Genomic DNA, 27435 nt, shown 5'->3' with positions numbered 1-27435 from the left:
GGAGAGATTTTAAAGGCTGTGCAGTGTTTCCTAAGGAAGAGGAGGAGCCTATCTCTCAAGTTGTGGCTGTCCTGAAAGACTACTGGAAAGGACGTTACCGGTAAGTGTAACTCCATTTTTCATGCACCATGTGCCCCTAACGGACACAGGGTCACTTATTTACAGGATTTTGTTCCTCTTAAGAGGTTTTCCCTTTTTATACCCCATGGATCAAAGGTTCATTAAGAAATGGAGCATGCCAGACGTAGATGCAGCTGTGTCTTCCTTAACATACAGGTATGTTGCTTTGAATCTGCTGCCTAGCGGCCGCCGCAGTGACTGTGGTTGTGCCTGCCAGACCCGCAGACTCGATGTCCGCTGGTGTCCCGCGATCGTGTCACGGAGAGGCAGAACGGGGGGGTAAACAAGGCATTTGTAAACAAGGCATTTCCCTGTTCTGCCTAGTGACAGGACACTGATCTATTGCTCCCTGTAATCGGGAGCAGTAATCAGTGTCATGTCACATGTAGTTCAGCCCCCTCACAGTTAGAATCACTCCCTAGGACACACTTAACCACTTCCTTGCCCTCTACTGGTTAACCCCTTCACTGCCAGTATAATTTACACAGTAATAAGTGCATTTTTATAGCACTGATCGCTGTATAAATGACAATGGTACCAAAATAGTGTCAAAAGTGTCAAATGTGTTCATCGCAATCACGATAAAAATCGCTGATCGCCACCATTACTGGTAAAAAAATTATAAAAATGCCATAAAACTATCCCTATTTTGTAGACGCTATAACTTTTGCACAAACCAATCAATATACACTTATTGCAATTTAGATTTTTTACCAAAAATATGTAGAAGCATATCGGCCTAAACTGATAAAAAAATATATATATTTTTTGGGGATTTTATTATAGCAACGTTGCACAAACGCACAATTGACCGTTAAAGCGAAGCAGTGACGAATCACAAAAAATGGCCCAGTCATTGGGCAGCCAAATCCTCCGGGGCTGAAGTGGTTAAACAAGAACTTGACTTATCCGGTGGATAATGCACAGGGCTTGAAGGACCCTATTGACAAGAAATTGGAGTCATTTTCTTTGGCCAGTTAAGCTATTCAGTTAGCTGTTGCAGCAATTGGTATCTGCCAGTCCATAAAGGATCAGGTCAGACAGCCTGATAGGCCCAACCAGGAGGATGATCTTCCTGAAGGTAAGACAGATATTCCTCGAGGGCTGTGTTTTGCTGTTGACGCCTTAAAAAGGATTGAGTACAGCATATTTTTAATTTGGCTCTCTTGTCTGTACGTGTACACAGGCTTTTGGTTTAAGAACTGGTCAGCCGAGCTTCCTTATGAAAAGCTGTTGGCAGGTTTCCCTTTTCAGAGGGAAAGTTCATTGGTGATCATTTGGACGGATATATCCAAAAGGATTTCCGGAGGGAAGAGTTCTCTACTTTCAGTGAAGAAAAGCACCAGGCGTCCCTTGTTTAAAGCTTTAGGGACTGCTTCCTCAAATGTCTCAGCGACAAGGCAGTTCACCGCCAACAGGGCGCTAGAGCTAGGGGCAAGTTGCAAGGCCAGAAAAAGCCCTGGGACCAAGATTCTTCTAAATCCAGCACCAAGCCCTCCTTTTGAGGAGATGCCCTTACTCTATTGGGTGGAGGCAAGGCAGCTGCACTTTGTGGACATTTGGAGAACAATAATTCAGGACGAGTGGGTCTCTTCAATTATATTCCGCGGTTTCAAGCTGGAGTTGCAGGGGGTTTCCCCTCAAAGGTTTTTAAGATCCAGCCAAAAATATATTTTTTTTGCTTCAGGCACTACATCATTTAGTGCATCAAGGAGTGATTGTACAGGTTCCTGTACCTGAAGGAACAAACCCGTTTTACAGTTAACCACTTCCCGCCCGGCCTATAGCCGATTTACGTCCGGGAAGTGGTTCTGAAAGCCTGACTGGACGTCCTGCAGAATTTCATGCCGCGCGCGCCCGTGGGCGTGCAGCAGCTCGGCGATCGGTGATGCGGGTGTCATTCTGACACCCTGCATCTCCGATCTCGGTAAAGAGCCTCCGGCCTCCAACCACGGCTGATCACGATGTAAACAGGAAGAGTCGTTGATCGGCTCTTCCTCACTTGCGTCTGAGTAGAGGAGGGCCGATCAGCGGCTCTCCTGACAGGGGGCAATCACGCTGATTGTTTATCAGCGCAGCCCCCCCTCGGATCGCCACACTGGACCACCAGGGAAGCCCCCACATAGTTTCCAACAATTTCCAGGGACACTTTGCAGCACAGCTGTTAATTAATTACCACACTGACTTCTCCGAAGCTCCACCCACTCCGCATAATCTTCGCCTGGCGAAGATTATGCGTAGCGGGTGGAGCTTCGGGGGAAGTGAGTGTGGTAATTAATTAATAGCTGTGCTGCAAAGTGTCCCTGGACAAATGTTGACAACTATGCCCCCACTGGACCACCAGGCAATGGCAAATAAAAAGGGGCAATAAAAAAATATGCAGTAAAAAAAAAAAAAGGCAGTAAAAAAAAAAAAAAAAAGATGCCAATCAGTGCCCACAAATGCGCACTGACTGGCAACATGCATACATCAGTGCCACCCCACAGTGTCCATCAGTGCCCATCCATGCCCAGTGCCCTCCTATCAGTGCCCATAAGTGCCGCCCATGAGTGCCCATAAGTGCTGCCCATGAGTGCCCATCAGTGCCGCATACCAGCGCCGCCAATCGGTGCCCATCAGTGCTGCCATATCAGTGCCCGTAATTGAAGAAGAAAACTTACTTATTTACAAAAAAATTAACAGAAAAAAATAAAAACTTAATTTTTTTCCAAATTTTCAGTCATTTTTTAGTTGTTGCGCAAAAAAAAAATCGCAGAGGTGATCAAATACCACCAAAAGAAAGCTCTATTTGTGGGGAAAAAAGGATGCCAATTTTGTTTGGGTACAGTGTAGCATGACCGCGCAATTGCCATTCAAAGTGCGACAGCGCTGAAAGCTGAAAATTGGCTTGGGCGGGAAGGTGCGTAAGTGCCTGGTATGGAAGTGGTTAAACCCCAAACGGGTTCATAGGGCCCATTTTTTGGACCTAAGACCCCTGAACCAGTATCTACTAATCCAGTCTTTTCGGATGGAGTTTGTCTGCTCAGTTGTAGTCTTGTTCCAGATGGAAGACTTTATAGCCTCCATCAATATAAAGGATGCGTATTTACATGTACTTATCTTTCAGCCTCTTGAGGTACGTCATGTTCAGCTTGTGGCTTTACCGTTTGGGCTTGCTACAGCTCCCTGGTTGTTCACAAAGCTCCTAGCACCCAGTACTGTGTCTTTTAAGGGGCTCAAGGGATCTTGGTGCTCGGGTATGTGGACGACCTGTTCAGAAATCACTCACTACAGGCTGTAGAACAGAGCATAACATGTACAGCGCAGTATTTGGAAAGCTTAGGCTGGATCATAAATACCAAAAGGTCAACCTTTAGACCAGCTCAAAGTTTAAAGTATTTAGGTCTGAACCTAGATATGGTCCAAGCAAGAGTATTCTTGTCACCTGCAGGGATCTGTGCCCTGAAGAATCAGGTGCATCCGATAAGGGGCACCAGACAACCCTCCATTCGTCTCTGTATGAGTCTTCTAGGGCAAATGGTATTTTCCTTTGAGGGGGTGCCCTATGCCCAGTTTCACTCCAGGCCTCTCGACAAGATATCTTGTTGGCTTGGAACAGGCTCGGACAAGCCCTGGATTATCCAATGTTCTTATCTCCTCTGGCATGTTTAAGCCTAAACTGGTGGTTGCAGGATCAGAACCTGCGAAAAGGAAAATCCTTTCTCCCATTAACTTGTAGAGTACTGACTACAGATGCCAGTCTCTCAGGCTGGGGAGCGACCCTAGAGGGGCTTATAGCTCAAGGGAAATGGTCAAGGACAGAAGAGGTCCTGCCCATCTACATATTGGAATTACGGGCCGTACGACTGGCCCTATGGTCCTGGATGGTGGTGCTTAAGGACTACCCTATCAGGGTTCAGTCTGACGAGGCCACTGCAGTGGCCCATATAAACCACCAAGGCGGTACCAGGAGTCGCTCTGAAGGAGGTGAACTACAGACTAGCCTGGGCAGAGGGACATGTGCCGATCCTATCTGCAGTCCAAATCCCGGGAGTAGAGAATTGGAAGGCAGAATTATATCAGCCGCCTGCAGATCTGCCCGTGGGAAAGGTCCCTACACCCAGGGGTGTTCCAGGAAATTTGCCAACGTTAGTGTAGCAGTGGGTGTGACCACCTGTCCTTTAGTTCTTGGGCGCTTCCCCTGCTTCCAGGGAGAATGTTCTGGAAGAGAGGTAGTGCTGGGGACTTGAGTGACAGGGAGTTCATGCGAGGAGCCCTGACCAATCCCCAACTGGAATTGGCAGGGGGCAGGCCTCTTACGTAAACTCAGGTCCAGCCCACTGGAGGGGAGTTGTCGGCTGGGTGAAGTGAAGAATGGAGAGTTAAACTGCAGCAGGAGGCTTAGCCCCATCTGGGGGGGGGGGGAGGGTGCAGGCCTTGGCGGAGGAACGCGGGATCTGGGAGGCAGCCTCTCCTTACATGGTCATGGAGAAGGAGTCCTGGAACAGAGGAGCTGGAGAAGCAGTCGGTACGCATGTCCAGGTAATCGCTTCATCAAGCACTCAGGGCAGAAGTTTGGTGAGTGAGGCACAGTGGATATCTGGAGGAGGCATACCAGGGGAGATGGGTGCAAGGCCAGAGGAGAGACTATGGGGTTTTGTGTCAAATCGCTGTGGCCTGAGGGCATAGGGTTTGCAAGAAGGACTGGCTTGGATCAGTAGTCCACCAACCATTTTGTGCTGCTAATTAGCTGGGCCATCAAGAAGAGGTACTGCATTCCCATCCAAATTCACCAAAGTTCAGCAACCACCGGGGATTATTCAGAGTGATCCCTGATGCAGTGTGAAGATGATGGGGTGGGAAGACTAATGCTGTGGCAGTGAAGTTTGTGCAGGAGAACAGTCCTGGAAGTTGTGCAGAGGAAGAGTAATATTCTGCAGGGGTTGTGCATAATAGGAAGTAAAGTTATTACTGCCAAGGTTAGAGTCCATCATTTTTCTAAGCGCAACTCATTATCAGTTTTTCAAAAATGATGGCAAGTGTGATCTATTCTATGGGCATTCCATACCCTTTGCCACAACCAAGTTATATCCCCCAAATAAACAATTCTCTGGCCAAAAAAGTTAGTCCGATGTAGAAGGCAGTAGTTGAAATACACAGAAGGAAGAGAATACCGGGCAGAGACCTGAAGAAAACCCAGATAGGCCTGTCTCATCATTTGTAAACATGCCAGCTGGATTAGGAAAGAAACAGGTGGCCCTATGTATATAACCACTACCAATAGTAGAGAGAGTACTAACTGCCCGATGGGAAGGAATAAGCGCTGCTATTTTCACAAATTTTATCTACTTACTAAACCGCTTGCCCGCCCGCGGTCAAATGACTGAGGGGCGGTGTGGCATTCGTTCTGGGACAATGTCATATTATGTTGTCCCAGAACAGGCACTCTAGCGCGGAGGCACGCTGCGTGGTGGCTGCGCGTGTTGCTAGCACACGGTGCGACCTTAATCTCGGCAAAGAGCTGCGGCTCTTTAACCATGTGATTGGCTGTGTCCAATCGCAGCCAGTCAGATGTAAACACGGAGATGCCGGTAATTGGCTCTCATCGACTCACACTGACAGAATGTGTGGTGAGGAGAGCCGGTCAGCGACATCTCTTTGCAGAGGACAACAAGACATGTAATTGGGGCATTGATGATCAGTGCCCTGATTACAATGACACGTTCCCAGTGCCAGCAATCCATGCCCACAAGTCAGTGCCCATTAGTGATGCCAGTCAGTGCTGCACATCAATGCCTCCTATCCGTGCCACCTATATGTGCCGCCTATCAGTTTCCATCAGTGCCACCTATCAGTGTCCAAAAGTTTGGCATATTAATGCTTCATCAGTGCCACCTAATGAGTGCCCATTTGTGCCTACTCATCTGTGCCACCTAATCAGTGCCCATTTGTGCCTACTTATCTGTGCCACCTAATCAGTGCCCATTTGTGCCTACTCATCTGTGCCACCTCATCAGTGCCCATAAGTGCCACCTCATCAGTGTCCATCAGTGCTGCCTCATCAGTGCACATCAGTGAAGAAGAAAAATTATTTTGGTTAATTTTTTATTTATTTTTTTTTACCACCAAAAAAAAAACTCCATTTGTGTGAAGAAAATTATGAAATTGAACATGGTTACAGTGTAGCATGACTGCGCAATTGTCATTCAAAGTGCCACAGCGCTGAAAGCTCAGAATTGGCCTGGGCAGGAAGGGAGTAAAAGTGCCCAGTAGGCAAGTGGATAAACATAGTTCAAGCTGATTGAGTTCAGTTCTACTTTAAGTGATTGCTCACTACCAGAAATCTTCTGTACATTACAATGCTCAAGGACAACCCAGGTAACTTTACACCTCTATTGCTGGAACGAGTGTGCCTGTATCGCTGGAAATGTGTAACTATTGAACACAAGCTCACTGGTTGTGCAGGTATTGTGTTTGCTAATGCTGTCACTCTCAGCAGACAGTATACACAAGTACAAGCATGATAACACACAATGCAATTAGTCAGCTGGAATGACATCACCACAACACCGGACCAACACGTGACATTAATGCCCAGCCGTACACAAGAGAGCGGAGAGTGCTGTGCTGAGCGGTCTTCTCCGAGGAAGCCATCTTACCGTGGTCTTCTGCCTGTGATCGATAACGCGGGTCTTCTACAAAATGGCCGCCGAACCCGTTCTATTGTCAGGCTCCTTTCCACCACGAGAGGGGGCGGCCCCAGAGACGGAAGTGACAGGCTGGGTTGGCTGCTAGTTCTGCTTGTCTCATTTGTAAACAGGGCTTTTGTAGCAAGTCTCCATTTTTATTGTGCGACGCCGAAGCTGCCATGGGGGGAGTCCTGGGTCTGTGTACCGCAGCGAGCTGGGTAAATACTGACTGGGGACATTTGCCACGAGCAGGTCATGTATATGAGTGAAACATATTAAGACTGTTACAAATTAATTCAGTTTTAGTGTATGTTATGTAGTAGTGACTTCAAGCAACTAAGTATTATTTAAAGGTAGTTTTGGATAAATCATTTTTTTTTGCTGTGTATGTCCCTTAGTTAGATTTTCCTTCACTTCCTGACCTGGTGACAAGAGAAAGTGAGAGGAAATGTGTCTATAGTGAGAACACCTGTCCCCTGTGTCCCATGTGAAGATTCCTGTCCTGGTGAAAACTAGATCTAGCACTTTCCATTATGTTCTGACTCGGGGTCAGACCATGAGGGGGAATCTGCATAGCGACCAAAAAACCTGGGTGTGGGTTCAGCCTCTCCTCAGTCTATCCAAAAATAAAATGTTAAAGTGGAACTTTAGTCAGAAAATGAAGTCCTGCTAGATGTTGTCAGGCATGCTCCTTTTGCAGGTATAGTGATGTAAAACACTGCACAGAAGTGCCCATACGTTGTATTATATGCCTAAAATTCAGTAATACGCTGTCTCACCCTGCTCTGCACATGCTCAGTTGCGCTCTATTCTCGGCACTGTGCCTAGAATCAGAGCCACTAGAGGCCAATCAGCTGACAGCTCTAAAATTTACAGCGAGGGGAGGGAAACGACAGGAATAACAGATTGATTCCCCCATCCACACATTCAATGTAGATGGGGCAATCCTTCCCACTGCCTTATTGTATTCTGACAGTGGGGAGGCTTCCCTGATCGGCACTGCCAGCTTAGATCGATTGGGAAAAACCCCACAGGGTGGTTGTACAAAAGTCGATTGGTAGATGCTTGGCCACTGTGGTTAAAAAAAAAAAAAAAAAAAAATTGATCTACTGATTGACTTCCATTTTAACCGCCCTATCTGTAACTTTTCGCGCAATCAGCACTGATCTCTGTATTTTGATATCGGAGTCTTTCCCCCCATCAGAGTACAATGGCATAACTGGAAGGATTCCTCTATCCACCTCGAGTATCATCGAGCTGGACTGCCTTTTTTTTTGTTGGACCCAGTGATCGAATCAAAAAAAAAAGACAGACCCAATCAACATTGACTATTTTTAATCCCTATGCTGCTAGCATTGGTAAATAGATAGGAAAGTATATCATGTTTATTTAATTTTTTAACATGTATTCAGTTACTTTCTGGTTTCCAGGCCTAGGCATCCCAGGAGACTTCAGGAGGGGAGGTGGGGTTTCTCAGCCAAGCACACCCTCATTTTGTTTGGATACCTGCCGAGATCGTGGACTGGACCTGCACCTGGTTCATCAGAGGGAGGATTAGTCTCACTTGGAGCGGTGCAACCTTGCTCTCTCCAAGCACTCCCTCCTGCCTGCATGCCTGAACTAAGGGGAGATGGATTCCAGGAAGTAAATGCTACACAAATCATCTGCCCTTACTCAAGATTAAGGATGAGCTCAGGCGTGTTTGCAACGCCACGTACCCACTCCTGCCAGGAAGCTCACACTCCACAGCGCTAATCACAGGTAATGAGACATTTGCAGATCCATGCAGCTGTAGATCGGGAAATGTCTTGCTCCCTGTGATTAGCGCTGTGGAGTGTGAGCTTCCTGATTGTCACGTGGCGTTGTAAACACGCCTGAGCTCATCCCTACTCAAGATGGCCATGGTCAGAAATGCTAGGGGGTGTTTTTTTAAAGTATATTCTTAGAAAAATACAGCATCGAGACATGAATGGATGGGGAAGTTTGCTTTGAAATTTAAACATGAATTAAATAGTGTTTTTGTGGTGGTCAGATACACTGTAGTTCCACTTTAATTCTTATCAATATGTAGTATTTATTGACTAAGTGGTTAGCACTTCCACTTAGAGGCACTAGGGTCATCTGTTCAAATCCCAGCCATGACACCACCTGCCTGGAATTTGCATGTTTGAGGTGTGGGAGGAAACCGGGTACTCCGGTTTCCTCCCACACCTCAAAGACATGCTGGTAGGTTCATTGGCCCTTGTCTAAATTGGCCCTAGTATATGTATGAATGTGAGTTAGGGACCTTAGATGCTAATCTCTTTGAGGGCAGGAGCTGATGACATATATCTATCTGTGTGTATGTGCTGCATTAACTGATGGTGCTACTGCTATAGAAGGAACCAGTGGCGGTTCGTCCATAGAGGGCGCTGGAGCGCCGCCCCCTCTGGCTCTCACCGCCACCGAGTCTAATAACATAGATTCATGCATTGCATGAATCTATGTTATTATCGCCGCTGCCACTGTTCTATTCAGATGGTCGGCGCTTATGTCCGGCCATCTGAATAACGGCAGCTGGTTGGCTGTACGGAAGTGCCTATCAGAGCCAACGGCTCTGATAGGCTTTTCTGAGTACAGCCCTCGGTCCCGGAAGCTTATACAAGGAACGCACTAGGGATGCACTCCTTGTATAAGACTAACAGGCGTCTCAGCTAATCAGGTTCACCGGTTCTGGTAACCTGATTGGCTGAAGCGTCATCGTGGGCGGGAGAAGAAATCGAGGGATGGTGGAAGCAGGATGGCTGACCCCAAAAAGGTAAGTGCCGGGCTGAAATGGGGAGGGGGCGTTTAACAGGGCACAGTGGCGAGTACAATTGATGGGCACAGTGGCGACAACAATTGATGGGCACAGTGGTAACGTTTTGGCATGGCACAGTGGCTGCGTTTGGCATGGCACAGTGGTGACAATTGATGGGCACAGTGGTGACAATTGATAGCACAGTGGCTGCGTGTAATGGCATGGCACAGTGGTGACAGTTGATTGGCACAGTGGCTGCATTTGATGGCATGGCACAGTGGCTGCAATTGATGGGCACAGTGGCTGCAATTGATGGGCACAGTGGCTGCAATCGATGGGCACAGTGACTGCAATCGATGGGCACAGTGACTGCAATCGATGGGCACAGTAGCTATGTATGATGGGCACTGTGAGGCTGCAATTGTTGTTTTTTTTTTTGTTTGTTTGCGCCCCCCCCAAAAAATTGGAGCACCAGCCGCCACTGGAAGGAACTGTAATAAACAAATATATACTGTATATACTCGAATATAAGCCGAGGCACCTAATTTTACCACAAAAAAAATGGGAAAATATATTGACTTGAGTAAAAGCCTAGGGTGAGAAATGCAGCAGCTACTGTAAATGGAAAAAGGGTTAACAATGCCCATCTGCCTGCCGCTTCACTGTGCCCATCTGCCTGCCGCCTCACTGTGCCCATCTGCCTGCCTCCTCATGTACCTTGATCTCCAGCGCTGTGACAGTCAATCTAGTCGGCGGCCAGTGAAACAAAGCCCCGCCTCCACATCTGTGACGGAACACTGATTCAGTTTTTCCCAGCAGTGAGTCAGTGTCCCGCCTATCACAGGACCGCTGTCAACTAGACTGACTGCATGTCACCGCGCCAAGAGATCAGGCGCATGAGGCTGCAGATGAACAAGACGCGAGTATAAGCCGAGGGGGGCATTTTCAGCACAAAAAAATGTGCTGAAAAACTTGGCTTATACTCGAGTATATACGGTACCTGAGAAAAGAAAACTGTTGGGTTGATTTACTAAAGGCAGAGAGACTGCTGACCATTGCAAGGGCATTTGCTCCGGAGCTTAGAAAATAAGGGGAAGCTCTGCTGACTTCCATCATTTTATCATGTTAAAGCAAAAATGTTCTTTTTTTTTTTCTTTTTTTTTTTTTTTTCTTTTTTTTTTTTTGCATGGGATTGCATATTTTTGCAAACGGAAGCTTACTCATTTACTAAGCAACTATGCTTGCAATGTCAACAGCCTATTTGCCTTTAGTAAATCTGCATAGATGATTACCACAGTTGTAATAGTCATACACCAGTAATAATTATTGTTATATATATTTTTTTTTTCTGATAAAATTATTGGTGTGTGTCTCTCTATCGTTACTAATGGCAGAATGTTGGAAATTTAGAAAATCTGTGAGCTATGTCAGGATGTCCCCACATAGGGAGAAAGAACTATAGGGTCAAAAAAGTGGAGCTCCAGCACCCCCTACTAAAAAATGAAAAGGTGGCAACGGAAAGGGGGAGGAAGCAAACCAGCACCAGGGGCCCATTCACAGCTATGTACATGTGGTATTACCCAGGTAGATGCGAATGGGCCCCATTCATACCATTGTGGTACGTTGCCCAGCATTTTAACGTGCATCGTGTTAAGGCAGCCTATTTGAATGAGTGAACGCAGCAAAACAGGTTCATCAGATGGAGCCAAGACTTTGCATGTGATGAAGAAATGTTTCAGCAGATTGGGGATATCATGTTTTAGAACTGATCATGTAAACAGCAAGTAGCTGAGTTACTTCCTTTCTTGCCTGTGATAGGAATTTAAGATTAACCTGTAAGGATAGAAATTCAGGAGTTTCTCATGCTGTATTTTAAAAAGAAACTGCAACTAATAATCATCTGTAATAATCATAAATGATTAGAGCTGCCTTACTTCTCAGTTGTCACTTGACTTCTGATTGTATTCTCTCTGTATCCAGGTAGATTTATTTTCTGACTGAGCTCCAAGCTGAAAACAGACACTTAGAAACTTGATACTTGCAAAGATGCTGGCAGGATTGCAGGAAAAAAAGCTACACTATTAGTTGACAGTTTCACCCTCCTTCAGAAGCCTGGACAAAAGTGTTAGGCCTCCTTCACACGGGTGATTACTTGTATACACCGGATTCCAGTGGCAGGAATCAGAAGATCCTTACAGCTGGGATGACAGGTGTATTGTAATAGCGGCAGCCACTCAGCCTGTGTCATGTAATGACAGGCTGACAGCAGCCATCGCTGTTTTTCAGTTAAAAAATCCATTACAGACCGCAGGAAACCAGATATATGCGAACAGCAATGGCTGCTGTAAACCTGTCGTTGGTACAGACTGAGCGACCAGAGCTATTCAAATAAACCTGTCATCCCAGTCCAAAGAATCTTCTGATTCTTGTCGCTAATTGCATGTGTACAGGAGGCTTTCGTTATCAGCACTCATATTGGTCATTGGCTTCAGCCTTCCCAGCAGTGGCAGCCTGTCCATTAGGTGGCGCACGGGTGCGGCCCCCCATCCATGCTCCCTGATCTACGTAAAAATGGTGCCAGACTATGGATTCCAATTGGGGGGGGGGGGGTGTAAGCACATGATTGGAGCCAGAGGCTCTAATGGGCTTAAAAAAAAGCGTGGGCCCCGTGTGTAATAATAGCAAAGGAATATTCACTATTCTCACACTGGTTCTCATCCCAGCCAATCAGGAAGCAGATCGTTAGACCAGGTTCCCGATTGGCTAAAAGGAGAAGCAATGTTATTGGCCAAGGGAGAGGAGGGATCAGATGCGTGGCTGGGGGAGAAGACCGATGGACCCACCAGCTGCCACTCCAGGGATGGCTCACCATCCAGTACTCTGCTCAAATAGGGGATGGGCAGGACAGAGGTAAGGAGGCTGTCTCCGTCTCATCCCAGGGGTGGGTGTTCCCGGTGTTCGTCCTCGGTAGGGGGGTGGCTGGATGGTGTGCTTTGTGCTAGTCTCCCGCCTGTGGGGGGAGGGGCTTTGTTGGTTTGCCCATTATTATTTTGGGGTGCCTCACTGGCTAGTGTAAGAGGAGGTGAGCAAACAGGTGTAGATGAAGTAACATCCTTGACCATGGATTTACCACCTAGATAGAAAGTCACTGACCAAACAAGCAGAAGAGGTCAAACTTTACTGGCTGCATTGTTCTTGATCTGGGACTCACTAGGTGAGCGGCAAGATTTTAGTGTCAACAACCTTTTATCTTTAAAAAAAGCAAGATCCACAAGGAGCTAAAAAACGTTCTTCTATATGTCTAAGTGATCGCTGTCATTAAAATAAATCTTCACTGCATCTGAGCGCCACAAACCAAAAGCACTATTTATTGAATTCTTATTATTCATACTTATTATTATACTTTTTTTAAATGTGTCCCCAAATGCAGCCATGTCCCCCACATATGCAGCCATGTCCCCCCCAGCCATGTCCCTCACATATGCAGCCATGTCCCTCACATATGCAGCCATGTCCCTCACATATGCAGCCATGTCCCTCACATATGCAGCCATGTCCCTCACATATGCAGCCATGTCCCTCACATATGCAGCCATGTCCCTCTAGCCAGGTCCCTCACATATGCAGCCATGTCCCGAGTCCAGCCATGTCCCGAGTCCAGCCATGTCCCGAGTCCAGCCATGTCCCGAGTCCAGCCATGTCCCGAGTCCAGCCATGTCCCGAGTCCAGCCATGTCCCGAGTCCAGCCATGTCCCGAGTCCAGCCATGTCCCGAGTCCAGCCATGTCCCGAGTCCAGCCATGTCCCGAGTCCAGCCATGTCCCCCATACCTTTGCCGCCGCCGCATGGAGAAGATCACAGCATTCATTTGAATAGCTGTGATGTTCCCGCACAGCGTTTAACCCATGTGGCGGTGCGGTGCGATGCGGCGGTTTTCGATGCGGCGGCGGCAGCGGCGGGGGGGGGAAGTATTCTATTTAGGTATCGGGGGTATTTGCACGAGTACGAGTACTCCCGCAAATACTCGGTATCGGTCCCGATACCGATACTGGTATCGGTATCTGGACAACCCTAATTCAAAGCAAACTCAATGGCAATGCAATACCCAGAGTAAATGCCATGCATTGTGACAGAATGCAGGTGTGAATGGGTCCTAAGAACTATGGATACTCTAGGTGGGTACTGACTGCCCACATTCTTCAACGTAAGTGGGAATATTTTATACAAGAGCTGTAAACATGTAGTACTTGTGTGGTCACATGCCCACCTTTAAATAATATTATCAGGCTACTAATGATCTAGAATGTTGAGGAATTAACTGGTTATTGGCTCCAGTCCTTTCTGCCAGTATTTTGCTTTACTACTGAGCTGCCCAGTTATGTGTTTAGGTTGTTGTCTGTAAATAAGCCATCATACTTTCCCCTGACACCATCACCCACTACGTTTTGCTTAACAATGCTTGTTCAGAGCATACCAATGATCCTAAGCCGGTCTTAGACGGTTCGAAGCCTGACCAGTTCAGCAGGAACCGGTCGAGATTGGAACCATGTCCCAAGTAGATCAATTGATTAACTTGGGTACAACCAGCCTGCCGTATTTTACATGCTATTCTAGGTTATAAGAGCCACTAGCAATAATCTGTGTTCTCATGGCAGGGATGGCTTCTCCCTACTGGGGGAAAACAATGGCTGAACTGGAGGGATTCCCCCATTATCACTGTCTGTGTTGATGGGGGAATCAAGTGAAATTCTTTCCTGCAACCAAATTTCCTCTTTTTATGGCTGGCCTTAGTGTGTACAGTCAACACAATTTCCCATCTGCTGTGCAGCACTTAACCTGGTGTATCTCATCTGCTCGGGTTGTATGGAGTGTGTACAAATTCCCCTAGGTGACCTTCAGTTTCATGGTGAAATCTCCTGCATACAAGGTGATTTATAATTCCTGGATTAAATTGCCAAATGATGATTATCTTTTTGTAGCTGTACTCCATTCAGCTGTAACAATTCACTTTGCAGTGGCTCTTTCAGACAGGCGTTGAATTCTAAAGCAGCCTTAAAGCGTAATTAATGAGAGTTTTGGATGTGTTGTACAGGCGTTCATGTGTCAGGTAACACTTCTCAAACCCACTGTAAGGTGGTTTTTATTTTGTACAAGGCTAAGGTGGGAAACAATCACTTTTGATGTATTGCAACCGCACCTTAAATGCACTGTAAACGCCATCCGTGTGTTTACAATGCATTTACGGCATGCTTGTGTTGCTTTTCCATAGAAGTAAATGGAGGCAGTTGTAAAGCGTCTGCCTGCAAAACTCTGCAGGCAGCATTATTATTTTTCCTCACTGCAACACAAGTCAACGCCAACACTGCAGTTTAACCGCCCTATTGTAACAATTTTAAGTGCCATTGATAGGTATTTGGGAAGCCTCAAAGCGACCCAACCTCTTATTTTACATGCCTGTGTGACAAGCCCTTAATGTTAATGGGGTTGTAATGGAAATTTTCTTTTCCTAAATAGCTTCCTTTACCTGAGTGCAGTCCTCTTTCACTTACCTCATCCTTCCATTTTGCTTTTAAATGTCCTTATTTCTCCTGAGAAATCTTTACTTCCTGTTCTTTTGTCTGTAACTCCACACAGTAATGCAAGGCTTTCTCCCTGGTGTGGAGAAAGCCTCTTGAGGGGGCGAGCAGGAGTGTCAGGACGCCCACTAACACACAGCTCCTTTCTCTTTCTGGAAAGTAGAGAGTGTCCTGACTTGCCTGCTCGCCCCCTCAAGAGGCTTTCTCCACACCAGGGTGAAAGCCTTGCATTACGGTGTGTAGTTACAGACAGAACAGGATGTGAGAAGAAATAAGGATATTTAAAAGCAAAATCGAAGGATTAGGTAAGTGAAGGAGGACTGCACTAAGGTAAAGGAAGCTATTTAGGGAAATGTTTTTTTTCCTTTACAACCCCTTTAACCACTTACCTACTGTGCACATATACCCCCTTCCTGCCCAGACGAGATTTTAGCTTCCGGCACTGCGTCGCTTTAACTGACAATTGCGCGGTCATGCGACGTGACTCCCAAACAAAATTGACGTCCTTTTTTTCCCACAAATAGAGCTTTCTTTTGGTGGTATTTGATCGCCTGTGCGGTTTTTATTTTTTGGGCTATAAACAAAAAAAGAGCGTGAATTTTGAAAAAAAAAACACAATATATTTTTTACTTTTTGCTATAATAAATATCCCATTTTTTTTAAAAATATATATATTTTTTTCTCAGTTTAGGCCGATGCGTATTCTTCTACATATTTTCGGTAAAAAAAAAAAATTGCAATAACCTGGTTTGCGCAAAAGTTATATTGCCTACAAAATAGGGGACATAATGAATTCTTTTTTTTTTTTTTTTTTTTTTTTTTACTAGTAATGGCGGGGATCTGCGTTTTTTTTTTTTTTTTTCGGGACTGCGAAATTATAGCGGACACATCGGACACTTTTGACACATTTTTGGGACCATTCACATTTATACAGTGAACAGTGCTATAAATATGCATTGATTACTGTATAAATGTGAGTGGCAGGGAAGGGGTTAACCACTAGGGGGTGGGAAAGGGGTTAAATGTGTATCCTGGGTGTGTTCTAACTGTGGGGGGTGACTGGGGGAGGTGACCGATCTGTGTCCCTATGTACAAGAGACACAGATCGGTCTCCTCTCAACCTGACAGGACGTGGAGCTCTGTGTTTACACACGGAGCTCCACGTCCCTGCACAGTTACTGGGCAATCGCGGGTGCCCGGCGGCCGCCGGGCGTGCACTGTGTTCCCAGTGACACGATGGGTGCGCGCACCGCTGGCAGAGCGCGTGCCCTAGAGGCTTTAAAAGACAGGACGTCATATGACGTCCTGTCGGAAAAATACAGCATTCCGCCCGCCGTCATTTGACGGCGGGCGGATGTTGAGTGGTTAATATACAATAGCTGCAGTGGGTGATTCATCCATCTGTGGATGGAGAAATAATTTTTTTCACTCTGCAGGCTAAAAATAGAAATCTAACTAACAATGTATGGCCAGTTTAAGATTTTTATTTTTTACATCGGATACCTAAACAGGGTGTTCTAAGAATAGAGGATTTTCGGTGTATTCATTGAAGAAATTGGAGAAATCTACAGAATAGCTTTCACTACAATTATAACGCGTGATGTCTCAGAGCTGGCTCTAGCCAAATGCTTAAAGTTATAGGCTATACTGGAGGCCAGCCTTTCTCAACCAGGGTGTCATCCAAGGTCATCTGGGCTGACACGGCATCCTGGTAAAGAGAGGTGGATGAAGCTTTCGCTGTGCCAGTGTAACGTTCGGAGCTCTGCCGGTCTCAGTCCTGTGTAGACATTTGGCTATGAGTAGGTGATATGTTGTCTCCCCACCACCTGTCCAAAATCGTGGTAAAAAATGCTGCAAAAATCGACAAAACGCAGCGGAAAATGCTACGCTCAGGTGTGAATGCAGCTTTAAAATGCTTGCAAAGGTTGCCATGACTGAAAAGAAACAGAGAAACACTGCTGTAGGTCCTGACTATATATTTGGTTGTTTATGGTGTGTTATAGCCATGGTATCTTTTTTTTTTCAGATCCCCTGCCTGTGTGGCAGTGCACCATGCCTGCTGTGCCGCTGCTGCCCAAGTGGGAACAATTCCACAGTCACTCGACTTATCTACGCTGCCTTTTTACTTCTTGGGGTTGGAGTTGCCTGTGTAATGTTGATGCCAGGAATGGAGGAACACCTTAAAAAGGTTTGGAAGCTGTAAATGAAAATAGGAAAACGTGTTATGATATGTACTGTTGTGAAAGATTTATAAATTCTCTTTTCATTTTGCAGATTCCAGGCTTTTGTGAGGATGGAATGGGTACGTCAATCCCAGGAGTAAGTGGCCACGTTAACTGTGACGTGCTGGTTGGGTACAAAGCTGTATATCGTGTGTGCTTTGGAATGGCCATGTTTTTCCTCCTCTTTTCTCTTCTTATGATTAAAGTGAAGAGTAGCCAGGATCCCAGGGCTTCTGTACATAATGGGTAAGATACAGTTTGATGATGTTAAAAATATTAACATTCAAAGTAGTAGATTTTGTTTATAACCAATTGCAAAGCACCATAGGGCCTTCATGAAGCAACGTATCTGCATGACTTGTTTCCATTGCAAATCCGGAAAATGTGTTCAATCTCATTTTATTGTAGTGAATGTGACCATGCTAATGATTCCTTTATGCCTCTGGGCCAACTATACAACTAGAACTGTAGGTGTACAAATACAGCCCAATATTCTAAATCCATTTTATTCAACATTGTATAGACTAGTTTCAGACTTGTTGACCGTGATCTGTGTGTTGTGTAAGGAACCCATGGCTTAAGTGGAGTAGGACTTGAGGAACAAGGTATGGTAAAAAGGGCTACTAATATAATAGGGTCAGTTATTTCATAGTGCATAAAGATGTTTCAGGATTAACTATCATCTGTGCCATGTCTTCTATGTAGTAGTGTGGATTGGGATCAATAAAGTATAACTAGGCAATTCTGGTGAGGGGGAGGTCTACTAATATTTCAGAGATATTCCTTTCAAACTGAATACAACTTTATGCAGTATGGCCAAAATGCAGGAGCAAAGTAGATGAAGATGGCCTCACATGACATGCAGGTATGATGGAAACTTCCATAGATCTCTGTGTGCCTTGCAGGGGGAAGATGGAATCAGAGGTGCCAGGATTGGAAGGTAGAATGTGGCTAGTATAAGCCACGTTTCCTGACATGTTTCACTTGTGGGATGGCTTACTCAGAGGGGAGACACTTTTTATCCTGGAAGTAAGTCCAGTGACATTACAACAGGAAGCAGAAGCACTGTATTCCAGCTCGAACATACCAGCAAGTAAATATACCGCAGGTGAAATAACCTTATCCTTACATAACGATAAAAATCTATAGAGTGCTGGAAATATATTTTAGTAATAAACTATCTGTTGGCTTAAAAGTATAACTAAAGGCAAAACATATATATATATTTTTTTGTTTTGGGTGGAGGTAGTTTAGAACACCTTTAGGTTTTTATTGCTACATCTGCCCCCTTTAGGGAGATTTACCCTCTTTATTTGTCCTGTTTACCATTATCAAAAGTAAAAGAAAATCCCACATTTTGGGTTGTCCAAAGAACAGTAATGGTGGTAGTAGGGCAGTAGATGCTCTTATTTTGCAGAGATTTCCTGTTTTGGCTATGGGGCAGGAAGTGAAGATAAATCTCCCCCCAGTGAGACACAGATGGCCAAAAAACTGACAGGGTTATAACCCTTCCTTACTCTGTTTAAATAAATAAAATAGTTTTGCTTTACAGTTTTACTTTATATCATATTGAGCAAAATGAAAGAGACAATCTCCAGGAAACTGTTTAAATTGCCATAGCACTTTACTACCTACTGCTTCCCTGAACACGTGGCCTTCATGGGAAAGTGCAATCTCCAGCCTGTCTGCTAAAGTGGTTGTATACTCACAGAAAAAAAAAAGAATAAAAAAAAAGTAAGGTAAATGCACAGCATACTTGCTCATTATGAAATACTTGCCTTAGAATGAGGCGTCGGTATCTAATCCCGATCCACGTCGAGGGAGCTGACGTTTTGCCCTCAGCCTGTCTTCCGGGTTTCGCGACTCTGGCACTGTGAGTGGCCGGAGGCGCAATGCTGTCACTCCTGCGTGGGGGATTCTTCTTCCCGGCATTCAAAGCGCATGCACCGCTGACGTCAGCGGTTGCATGCAAAGTGAATATCTCCTAAACTGTATAGGTTTAGGTAAAGCTGTAGGTAAAAATAAAAAAAGGTATACAACCACTTTAAAGGGGGTGTAAACCCTCATGTTTTTTCACCTTAATGCATTCTATGCAATAAGGTGAAAAAACTTTTTTCAGTGCTGCAGCCACCCTGTTTTACTTACCTGGATGCTGTTATCCTCTGTCCGGGAACGAGCACACCATCTCTAGCTGGTGTGTCGTGTCCTGATTGATAGCAGCGCAGCCATTGGCTCCTGCTGCAGTCAATCAAATCCAATGACGCAGTGCCGTGTCCTGCATTCTGTGTGAATGGACACAGATGCGGTACCCGGGAGTGCACCCGAATGGGTGTCCACCAAGGAGAGCACTTCTCCAACGTGGACACTCGATGCAGGGAGGTGCCACCAGTGCCGCTGAGGGAAGCCAGAAGATGAGGTTTGGGACCACTCTGTGCAAAATAAACTGCACAGTGGAGGCAAGTATGAGATGTTTGTAATTAAAAAACCAAAAACCAAAGCTTTATCATACCTTTTAAGACTGGTACACACTAGTAGTGTGTGTGTGTGGTGTGTGTTTTTTTTTTTTTTAACGAAAAAAAAAAAAAACCTGAGGAGCACAAGAAGAGCTTGCTGTACTATTTAATGTCAGTACAGCAATCTCCCCTGCTGAGCTTTTGTGTTCTGATACACCCCCCCCTGCCAGAAGACACCGGTCAGCGCTTTCAGCCATTGCCTGACACTTGTTAAAGGTGTCTAATGCTTTTACAAGCGCTTGGACGTTAATTATTTTCATTGGCCAGTATAAATAACTTTATCTGGCCAATGAAGTTAGTACTGAAGTGCTAAACACGCTTAAGGTTAACACGTATTTAAAAGGATCATGTGTGTTTTTGTTTATTTTTTCTGCCCAAACCCTGCAGCTGCTGGACTCACTGGCAGTGTTTTTTTCCCTGCCTCTAAACTCTCCTGCCACTAAACTCTGCATGGGCACATAGGCTAACGTGGAGGGGGAACGTCCCTGGAGCAGCTGTAAAAATGTCCCGTGTGCATGAGGCCCAAATGTTATTTACTACTGTACTACTTCCATTTCATGTTACGTGTTAGTGCTAAGGTCAATAATCTAAGTATTTTATCCAGCCTACAGTATGAGAAAAGTTGACTACATTGTTTTCTCCTCAGAAGTAACAATTACATTAGATACAGTTATACCATTCATATTAAGTTTAATTATCTAATTATTCATACTCCCTTTCCCCAGATTCTGGTTCTTTAAGTTTGCGGCAGCCGTTGCAATTACTGTTGGTGCATTTTTCATCCCAGAAGGACCATTTACAACAGGTGAGCCTTTTATTTATTATATATATATATATATATATATATATATATATATATATATATATATATATATATATATATATATATATATATATATATATATATATATATATATATATATATATATATATATATATATATATATATATATATATATATATATATATATACATACATTTTCTCTTTTTTTTTTTTCCCCCCTCCTTTTTCTTTGTGTGAATATAAAATGTCAGGTTTCTGTGATTTGGGGGGAGGGTGGGAATGAGACAAAGATAAATCATTTCAGAACTTTTTCCACCATTTTAATGTGACCTATAAACCTGTACAACTCAATTGAAAAACAAACTGAAATCCTTTTAGGGGGGAGTAAAAAAAAATAAAAAATAATAATGTGGTTGCATAAGTGTGCACACCCTCTTATAACTGGGGGTGTAGCTGGGTTCAGAATTAAGCAATCATTCAAACGCATGTTAAATAGGAGCCAACACACACCTGCTATCATTTAAAGTGCCGCTGATTAACCCCAAATAAAGTTCAGCTGTTCTAGTAGGTCTTTCCTGACATTTTCTTAGTCATATCCTACAGCAAAAGCCATGGTCTGCAGAGAGCTTCCAAAGCTACCATCTGTATGGCTGAAATTGCACTGCATGGACATTGCATGTGATTTGCGGTGTGAATCACATGCGATCTCGCACAGCGTACCAGTGTGAATCGGTCCTAAAGGTGGAAAAGGTTCTGAAATGATTTATCTTTGTCTAAAAAAAAAATTACAGCACAGAAACCTGACATCTTAACAGGGGTGTGTAGATTTTTTTTTTTTTATCCACTGTTTGTGTATATACGTATATGTTAGTTTTACATCTGTTTAGTGCAAAGAAACCCAGAGCTAAGAAATTTTGGTGTAGTAGTCTGATCATTTAAAGCTGAATTCAGAATGGTTACTAGAGGTTTTTACATGGAAACACTATTCTACATGTACTTCATTAGTTAAAGCGTAATGTAGTCTATTTAGTGTGTAGAAGCCAAATTTGTTCAACTGGCATAGAAAGCAAATTCAGACTTTCATACTCATGAGTGAGGTTAAAGGATTATATGTATGACTAAAAATAAACCCCTAATATTCCTGTATACATTTTTTTTCATTTATTTTATTCCTGTAGGGCCAGACAATTTTATATTACACCCTTTGATGACCAACAGGCTTGTAAAATGTCTCCAGGGGCAGCTGCTAATGATGTACGCATGCCTCCTAAAAATATATTAAGAGCCCTGTCCTTACACGGTGTGTAGAGTCAAGAATATGGCATTATTTTGCTGGGAAAACTATCAAATCTATGCTTGTGCAGAGACAGAATGGATAGGTGTAGTTCTGTAGTCCAGAAGACAGGGCTGACAATGCTGATTGTGATTTTAGAGTAGCTAAAGAACTGTCCTGTTCACACACACTTAGGAAGTTGGGAACACACTGGATTTCTGGCATATCAAAAGGTATATTTCTGTACTTGTTGCATTTTTAAAGGTATAAAATATGAGTAAATGTGTAATGTAATGTAATGTACTGATATTTTTTTGCCCTGACATACACTTTTTATTGTTGCTTCCTTCTGAATACAGTCTGGTTCTATGTTGGAATGGGTGGTGCATTTTGCTTTATTCTTATCCAACTTGTGCTGCTGATTGACTTTGCTCACTCCTGGAATGAATCCTGGGTTGAAAAGATGGAAGAGGGTAATTCTCGATGCTGGTATGCAGGTAAGCAACACCCAAATGTTTTTACAAATGTTATTATTTACTGTGATGATGGTTCACAAACTTCACATGTAACACAGATAGATATAAGTGCGTGTTGGATAACAAATTGCATAAAAACACACATAAATAAAATGGTTTAAACAATGGAATACTGATTGTCTGTACCCTTCTTTCCATAGCTCTGCTCTCAGCTACTGCCATTAACTATGCCTTATCACTGGTTGCAATAGTGCTTTTCTATGTCTACTACACTCACCCTGAAGGCTGCGCTGAAAACAAAGCTTTTATAAGCGTGAATATGCTATTGTGTATCGGATCCTCTGTAATGTCAGTTCTACCTAAAATCCAGGTGGGTTAACATTTGTTTTCCATTTGTGAACACAGCAGGTGTATTGTAACAGATAAAACGTATTACCACATGTTAATCTATTTTAGACTTTCTTGATAGTTATAGGCTGCACTGTAGTTAAAGCAGAACACCAGTCAAAAAAAAAAAAAAAATATCCAGATCAAATAAAAATATCTTTCTCTTTCGTTCATTGATTGACACAGCACTTTAAATCTTGACCTTGGGGTTATATCGCCACCTTCAGGAGAGGACTAGGCAAAACATGTAAAAACAGCAAAACTGCACAGTACTGCCCAGGGGTGGTCCTACTGGCTATACCCCTCACACTGCATCCATTTTTTTTCTGCCTAGTGTTGAAGGACCTGGCTCCCGGTGGGGACCATTGGTTCTGGTAATTGTTTTTATTTTTTTTCTACTGATTCCTGTGATCTACTATCAACAGCCGGGCTGGGTGACAGGCTGGGTAAAATAGATCCTGGTAGTCTCCCCAGCTTGGCCATCGAGCATGATCCGTCATCGAGGAGTGGCCGGTGAGCTATATTCTCCGGGGCACACATATGCCCGGGCTACTGCTGTCCGTGTCACAGTGTGCTGCGGCCGGCTAGCCACCCCGTACCACTTGGGTGATGAGTCTGTCCATGGAATGCGTCCAGCAATCCCCACAGGATGGGTAAGTATGGTTCCACCTGCCCCTGGCAGGATGGAGCAGCTGGGCATTCCTTGGGAGGTCTCCCTTTCTTCTCGCTCGTCCTTTTCCCTCCCTCATGAGCTGGGCCGCTGTGTGACTAGCGGGGTCCTCCGGGAGGGCTGCGAGTCTTGGCAGGGGGCTGCGCTGGGGTTTCATGGTCCTTTCCTGTTTTCTTGTACATAGGGGGTGTTCTTGTGTACTTTTGTGTGAAGGCCCCCTCCCCACGGTCTTCTGGGGAAAGCTCTGATTCCGACTTGGGCCTTGCTGTGGCACGCGGCCCCTGTTCTGACGTTTCAGAGGATTCGGACCAGGACCATTCGGACAGTGAGGATGACTCCGTGTCCAGTCAGTGCAGGAAAGGGCGCTTGTAGGAGCACTTATCACAGTGGTGCGGGATACCCTAAAGATGTAGGATACGGCAAAAGCATCTACAGAAGCGTCGGCCCTTTTGGGTCCCAAAAGCCAGCCCCCACGGCTAAGGTGTTTCCCTACCTATCTTACTTTGATACGTTTATTTACAAAGAATGGAAGCGGCCCAGCAGAACTTTTCGGTCCCAAAACGCATGGCGGTACGCTACCCTTTTGAGGAAAGTTTCCTAAAGAAATAGACATCCCAGTCTCCAGGTTAAATAAGGTTACCACGATTCCGGTGGAGGAGACCCTGGCTTTTAGGACTTGGCCGATAGGAGGGCCGAGGCGGTCGCCCAGTCCATGTTCATGGTGGTAGGGTCAGCATTATGGCCAGTATTGGCCATTGCCCTGGTGTCAGACGCTTACTGAATGGGCAAAATTGTTGCACCAAGAGTTGGAAAAGCAACAGGCTTCCCCGGTCTGCGTGGAACTGGCAGACCAGTTGGTGCATGGCCATAAGTATGTCTGCGATGCGGCCTTAGACACGGCTCCTTTACTTTCTAGAGCCTCAGTATCTGCTGCGGTGCTCTGTTTCCTGATTTGGCTAAAGTGCTGGTCTGCGGACCAGGCATCTAAGAAGGCTCTGGCAGATTTGCCCTTCCAGGGGGAGAGGCTATTTGGAGCCTCACTGGATGACATTATTAAGAATGTTACTGGGGGTAAGAGTATGCTGCTCCCATAATCCAGAAAAGGTAAGGAGCCACGCCATAGGCCAGGGCCCTCCTTTTCCGCTCAGAAGCGATAAAATTCTGTCCACCCAGGTCTGCAGGTAAGCGTTCACAGGTCCAACAAGGTGCCCGCTGAGGGACAGAAGCTTCCCTGGTTTCGCAAGCCTGCGAGCAAATCTACAGCTGCATGAAGGTTTGCCCCCACCTGACTCTTGAGTGGGGGGTCGCCTTCAGGATTTTGCAGCTGGGTGGACCTCCCTCCTTTCCAACTAGTGGGTTTGCAAAGTGGATACAACATAGTTTCTTTCTTTTCCGCCAACCTTCATCTTCTTCCGGCACATCGGGACACCCTGTTTGGGGCAGTGCAAGACCTGCTGAGGCACGGGGTGATGGTGCCTGTGCCTTTCGCCAGAAAGGTTTCAGGGATTCTACTCCAATCTAGTCCCAAAGAAGGATGGGTCCGTCTGATCCTGGATCTCAAGGCCCTCAACTGCTTTGTAAAAGTACAAAGGTTCAGGATGGAATCAGTTTGCTCTGTGGTCGCTGCACTCAATCTGGGGGATTTTCTGGCGTCCTTGGACATCAAGGACGCATACTTGCATGTCCCCATATGCGTCGGGCATCAAGGTTTCTGCGGTTTGCGGTCAGGGACGACCACTACCAATTTGTTGCTCTCCCTTTTGGCCTGGCATCCGCACCAAGGGTTTTCACCAAGGTGCTCGGCCCGATTCTGCCTTTGCTGAGACAGAGAGGAATCGCAATCGCGGGCTACCTGGACGACCTTCTGAGAGCAGCTTCCGCCTCAGAATTAGAGGAGGATGAGGCGATGGCCAGTCAGACTCTTCAGGAGTTTGGTTGGGTACTGCACCTCCAGAAGTCGGTGTTGGTGCCAACTCAACGCCTGGAGTACCTGGGCTTGATTCTGGACTCGGGAGGCAACAAGCTACAGTCTCTCCCGCAGGTGGTCGTCGCTGCGCTTTTGCATGCGAGTCCTGGGTCTCATGGTGGCCACTTTCAAGGCGGTACCGTATGCTCAATTCCACACTCGAGTCTTGCAAAAGGAGATTCTGTCCAAATGGGACTAGTCTCCGTTGTCTCTGGATTGTCGGATTTAGGTGAGCCATCTAGTCAGGGAATCCCTGGTCTGATTGGCTGAGGTCTCTGGCCCTTCAGTCCGGGAGGTTGTCCCTTCCTCTTTATTGGACGGTGATCACGACGGATGCCAGCCTGACCGATTGGGGGTGTTTGGGGCGTAGTCAGGACAGGGTCGCTGGACGCAGGGAGAATCCCACCTGCCGACCAATGTGCTGGAACTTCGGGCGATCAGGCGGTGCCTCTCCACATGGTCACGGAGGCTTCATGGACACCCAGTCAGGATTCAGCCGGACAACGCCACGGCGGTGGCATATGTCAACCATCAAGGAGCTCGGCTGCAGCATTGGAGGTCGCTCACATCCTGCAGTGGGCAGAGCGACGCGTGCCGGCTATATCGGCCGTGTACATTCCGGGTATAGAAAACTGGCAAGTGGACTACCTAAGTTGTCAGATGCTAGACAAAGGGGAATGGTCACTACATCCGGGTGTATTTTGACTCCTTTGCCTGAGATGAGGCATGCCAGATGTGGATCTCCTGGCTTCTCGACTCAATTGGAAGGTATTGAGGTTTGTGGCCAGGTTCAAAGATCACTGGGCGGACGCGGCAGATGCGTTGGTGGCTCCATGGGGGCATTATGCCCCGCTAAAACTTCTCCCTCGTCTGCTTTTGCAGAGTGGAGACGGTGGGGATTCCGGTGATTCTAATTGCCCCACATTGGCCTCGGCGTCCCTGGTACGTCGACATAGTTCGGATGGTGGCGGATGTTTCTTGGCGACTGCCGATGCGAGAGGACCTTCTGTCACAAGGTCCTATACTTAATCCTGCTTTACAGTCGCTGGCTTTAATGGCATGGCCGTTGAAGATCAGGTGCTAAGGGACCGAGGCCTGTTGGATTCGGTTATCTCCACCATGCTGAGGGCACGGAAGTCCTCTTCTCGGAAGATTTATCATTGCACGTGGAAAGCCTACATCTGTGTGTGAGATGGGGTGGTGTCCGCGTACATATTCGGTTTCCAGGATCCTGCTATTTTTGCAGCAGGGAGTGGATCAAAAACTTGCCTTAACAACCATGAAGGGGCAGATATCAGCCTTGGTTGTCGTGTTTTTTTTTTTTTTTTTTTTTTTTTTTTCCAGCGACCCTTGGCGGCTCATTCACTGGTTAAGTACTTTTGTACAAGGGGTTCGACATGTGGCCCCTCCAGTTCGACCACCGCTGCCTCCATGGGATTTAAATCTGGTGCTCTCGGTGCTTCAGAAACCGCTGTTTGAGAACATTAGGGAAATCCCCTAATTGACACACTCTCAGAAAGTAGCCTTTCTGGTGGCTATTACATCTGCCAGGAGGGTTTCTGCGTTGGCGGCTTTGTCTATCAAATCTCCCTACCTGATCCTCCACAAGGATAAGGCGGTGCTACACCCGCAGCCTTCGTTTCTTCCTAAGGTTGTTAAATGAGGACATTGTGCTTCCATCCTTGTTTCCTCGGCTGTCGCATCCTAAAGAGGTTGCTTTGCATTCCTTGGACGTAGTCTGGGCTCTGCGGGTGTATCTGTTGGCTATGGCTCAGTTTCGGAGGTCGGATTTACTGTTTGTGTCAGTAACTGGTCCAAAGAAGGGTGTGGCGGTCTCGTTGGCCACTATTTCTCGGTGGATTAGACATCGTGATCCAGGCTTAGCCCTTAAAGGGGTGGGCGCCTCCCTTTGTCACGGCACATTCGACCAGGGCAATTGGTGCCTCCTGGGCTTTTGGTCATCAAGCGTCTGTTTCTCAGGTGTGTAAGGCGGCGACCTGGT

At 45.8% G+C, this 27435-nt stretch overlaps 1 protein-coding gene across 1 annotated transcript in view; it reads left to right on the top strand.

Annotated features, from left to right (window-relative positions):
* The first annotated feature begins 6877 nt into the window (after positions 1-6877).
* Positions 6878-27435, top strand: part of SERINC1 (serine incorporator 1) — a 30812-nt gene continuing 10254 nt past the window's right edge. The window contains exons 1-6 of the mRNA XM_040350337.1: positions 6878-7006; positions 17169-17330; positions 17417-17610; positions 20603-20682; positions 22294-22431; positions 22611-22780. Coding sequence (XP_040206271.1) covers positions 6968-7006; positions 17169-17330; positions 17417-17610; positions 20603-20682; positions 22294-22431; positions 22611-22780 — 783 coding nt within the window. The 5' untranslated portion in view covers positions 6878-6967. The remainder of the gene's footprint in view (positions 7007-17168; positions 17331-17416; positions 17611-20602; positions 20683-22293; positions 22432-22610; positions 22781-27435) is intronic.

The sequence above is a fragment of the Rana temporaria genome, chromosome 4 (assembly GCF_905171775.1).
Source record: "Rana temporaria chromosome 4, aRanTem1.1, whole genome shotgun sequence".
In the NCBI taxonomy this organism is placed as follows: Eukaryota; Metazoa; Chordata; class Amphibia; order Anura; family Ranidae; genus Rana; species Rana temporaria.
This window is presented reverse-complemented; position numbering and strand designations above follow the sequence as displayed.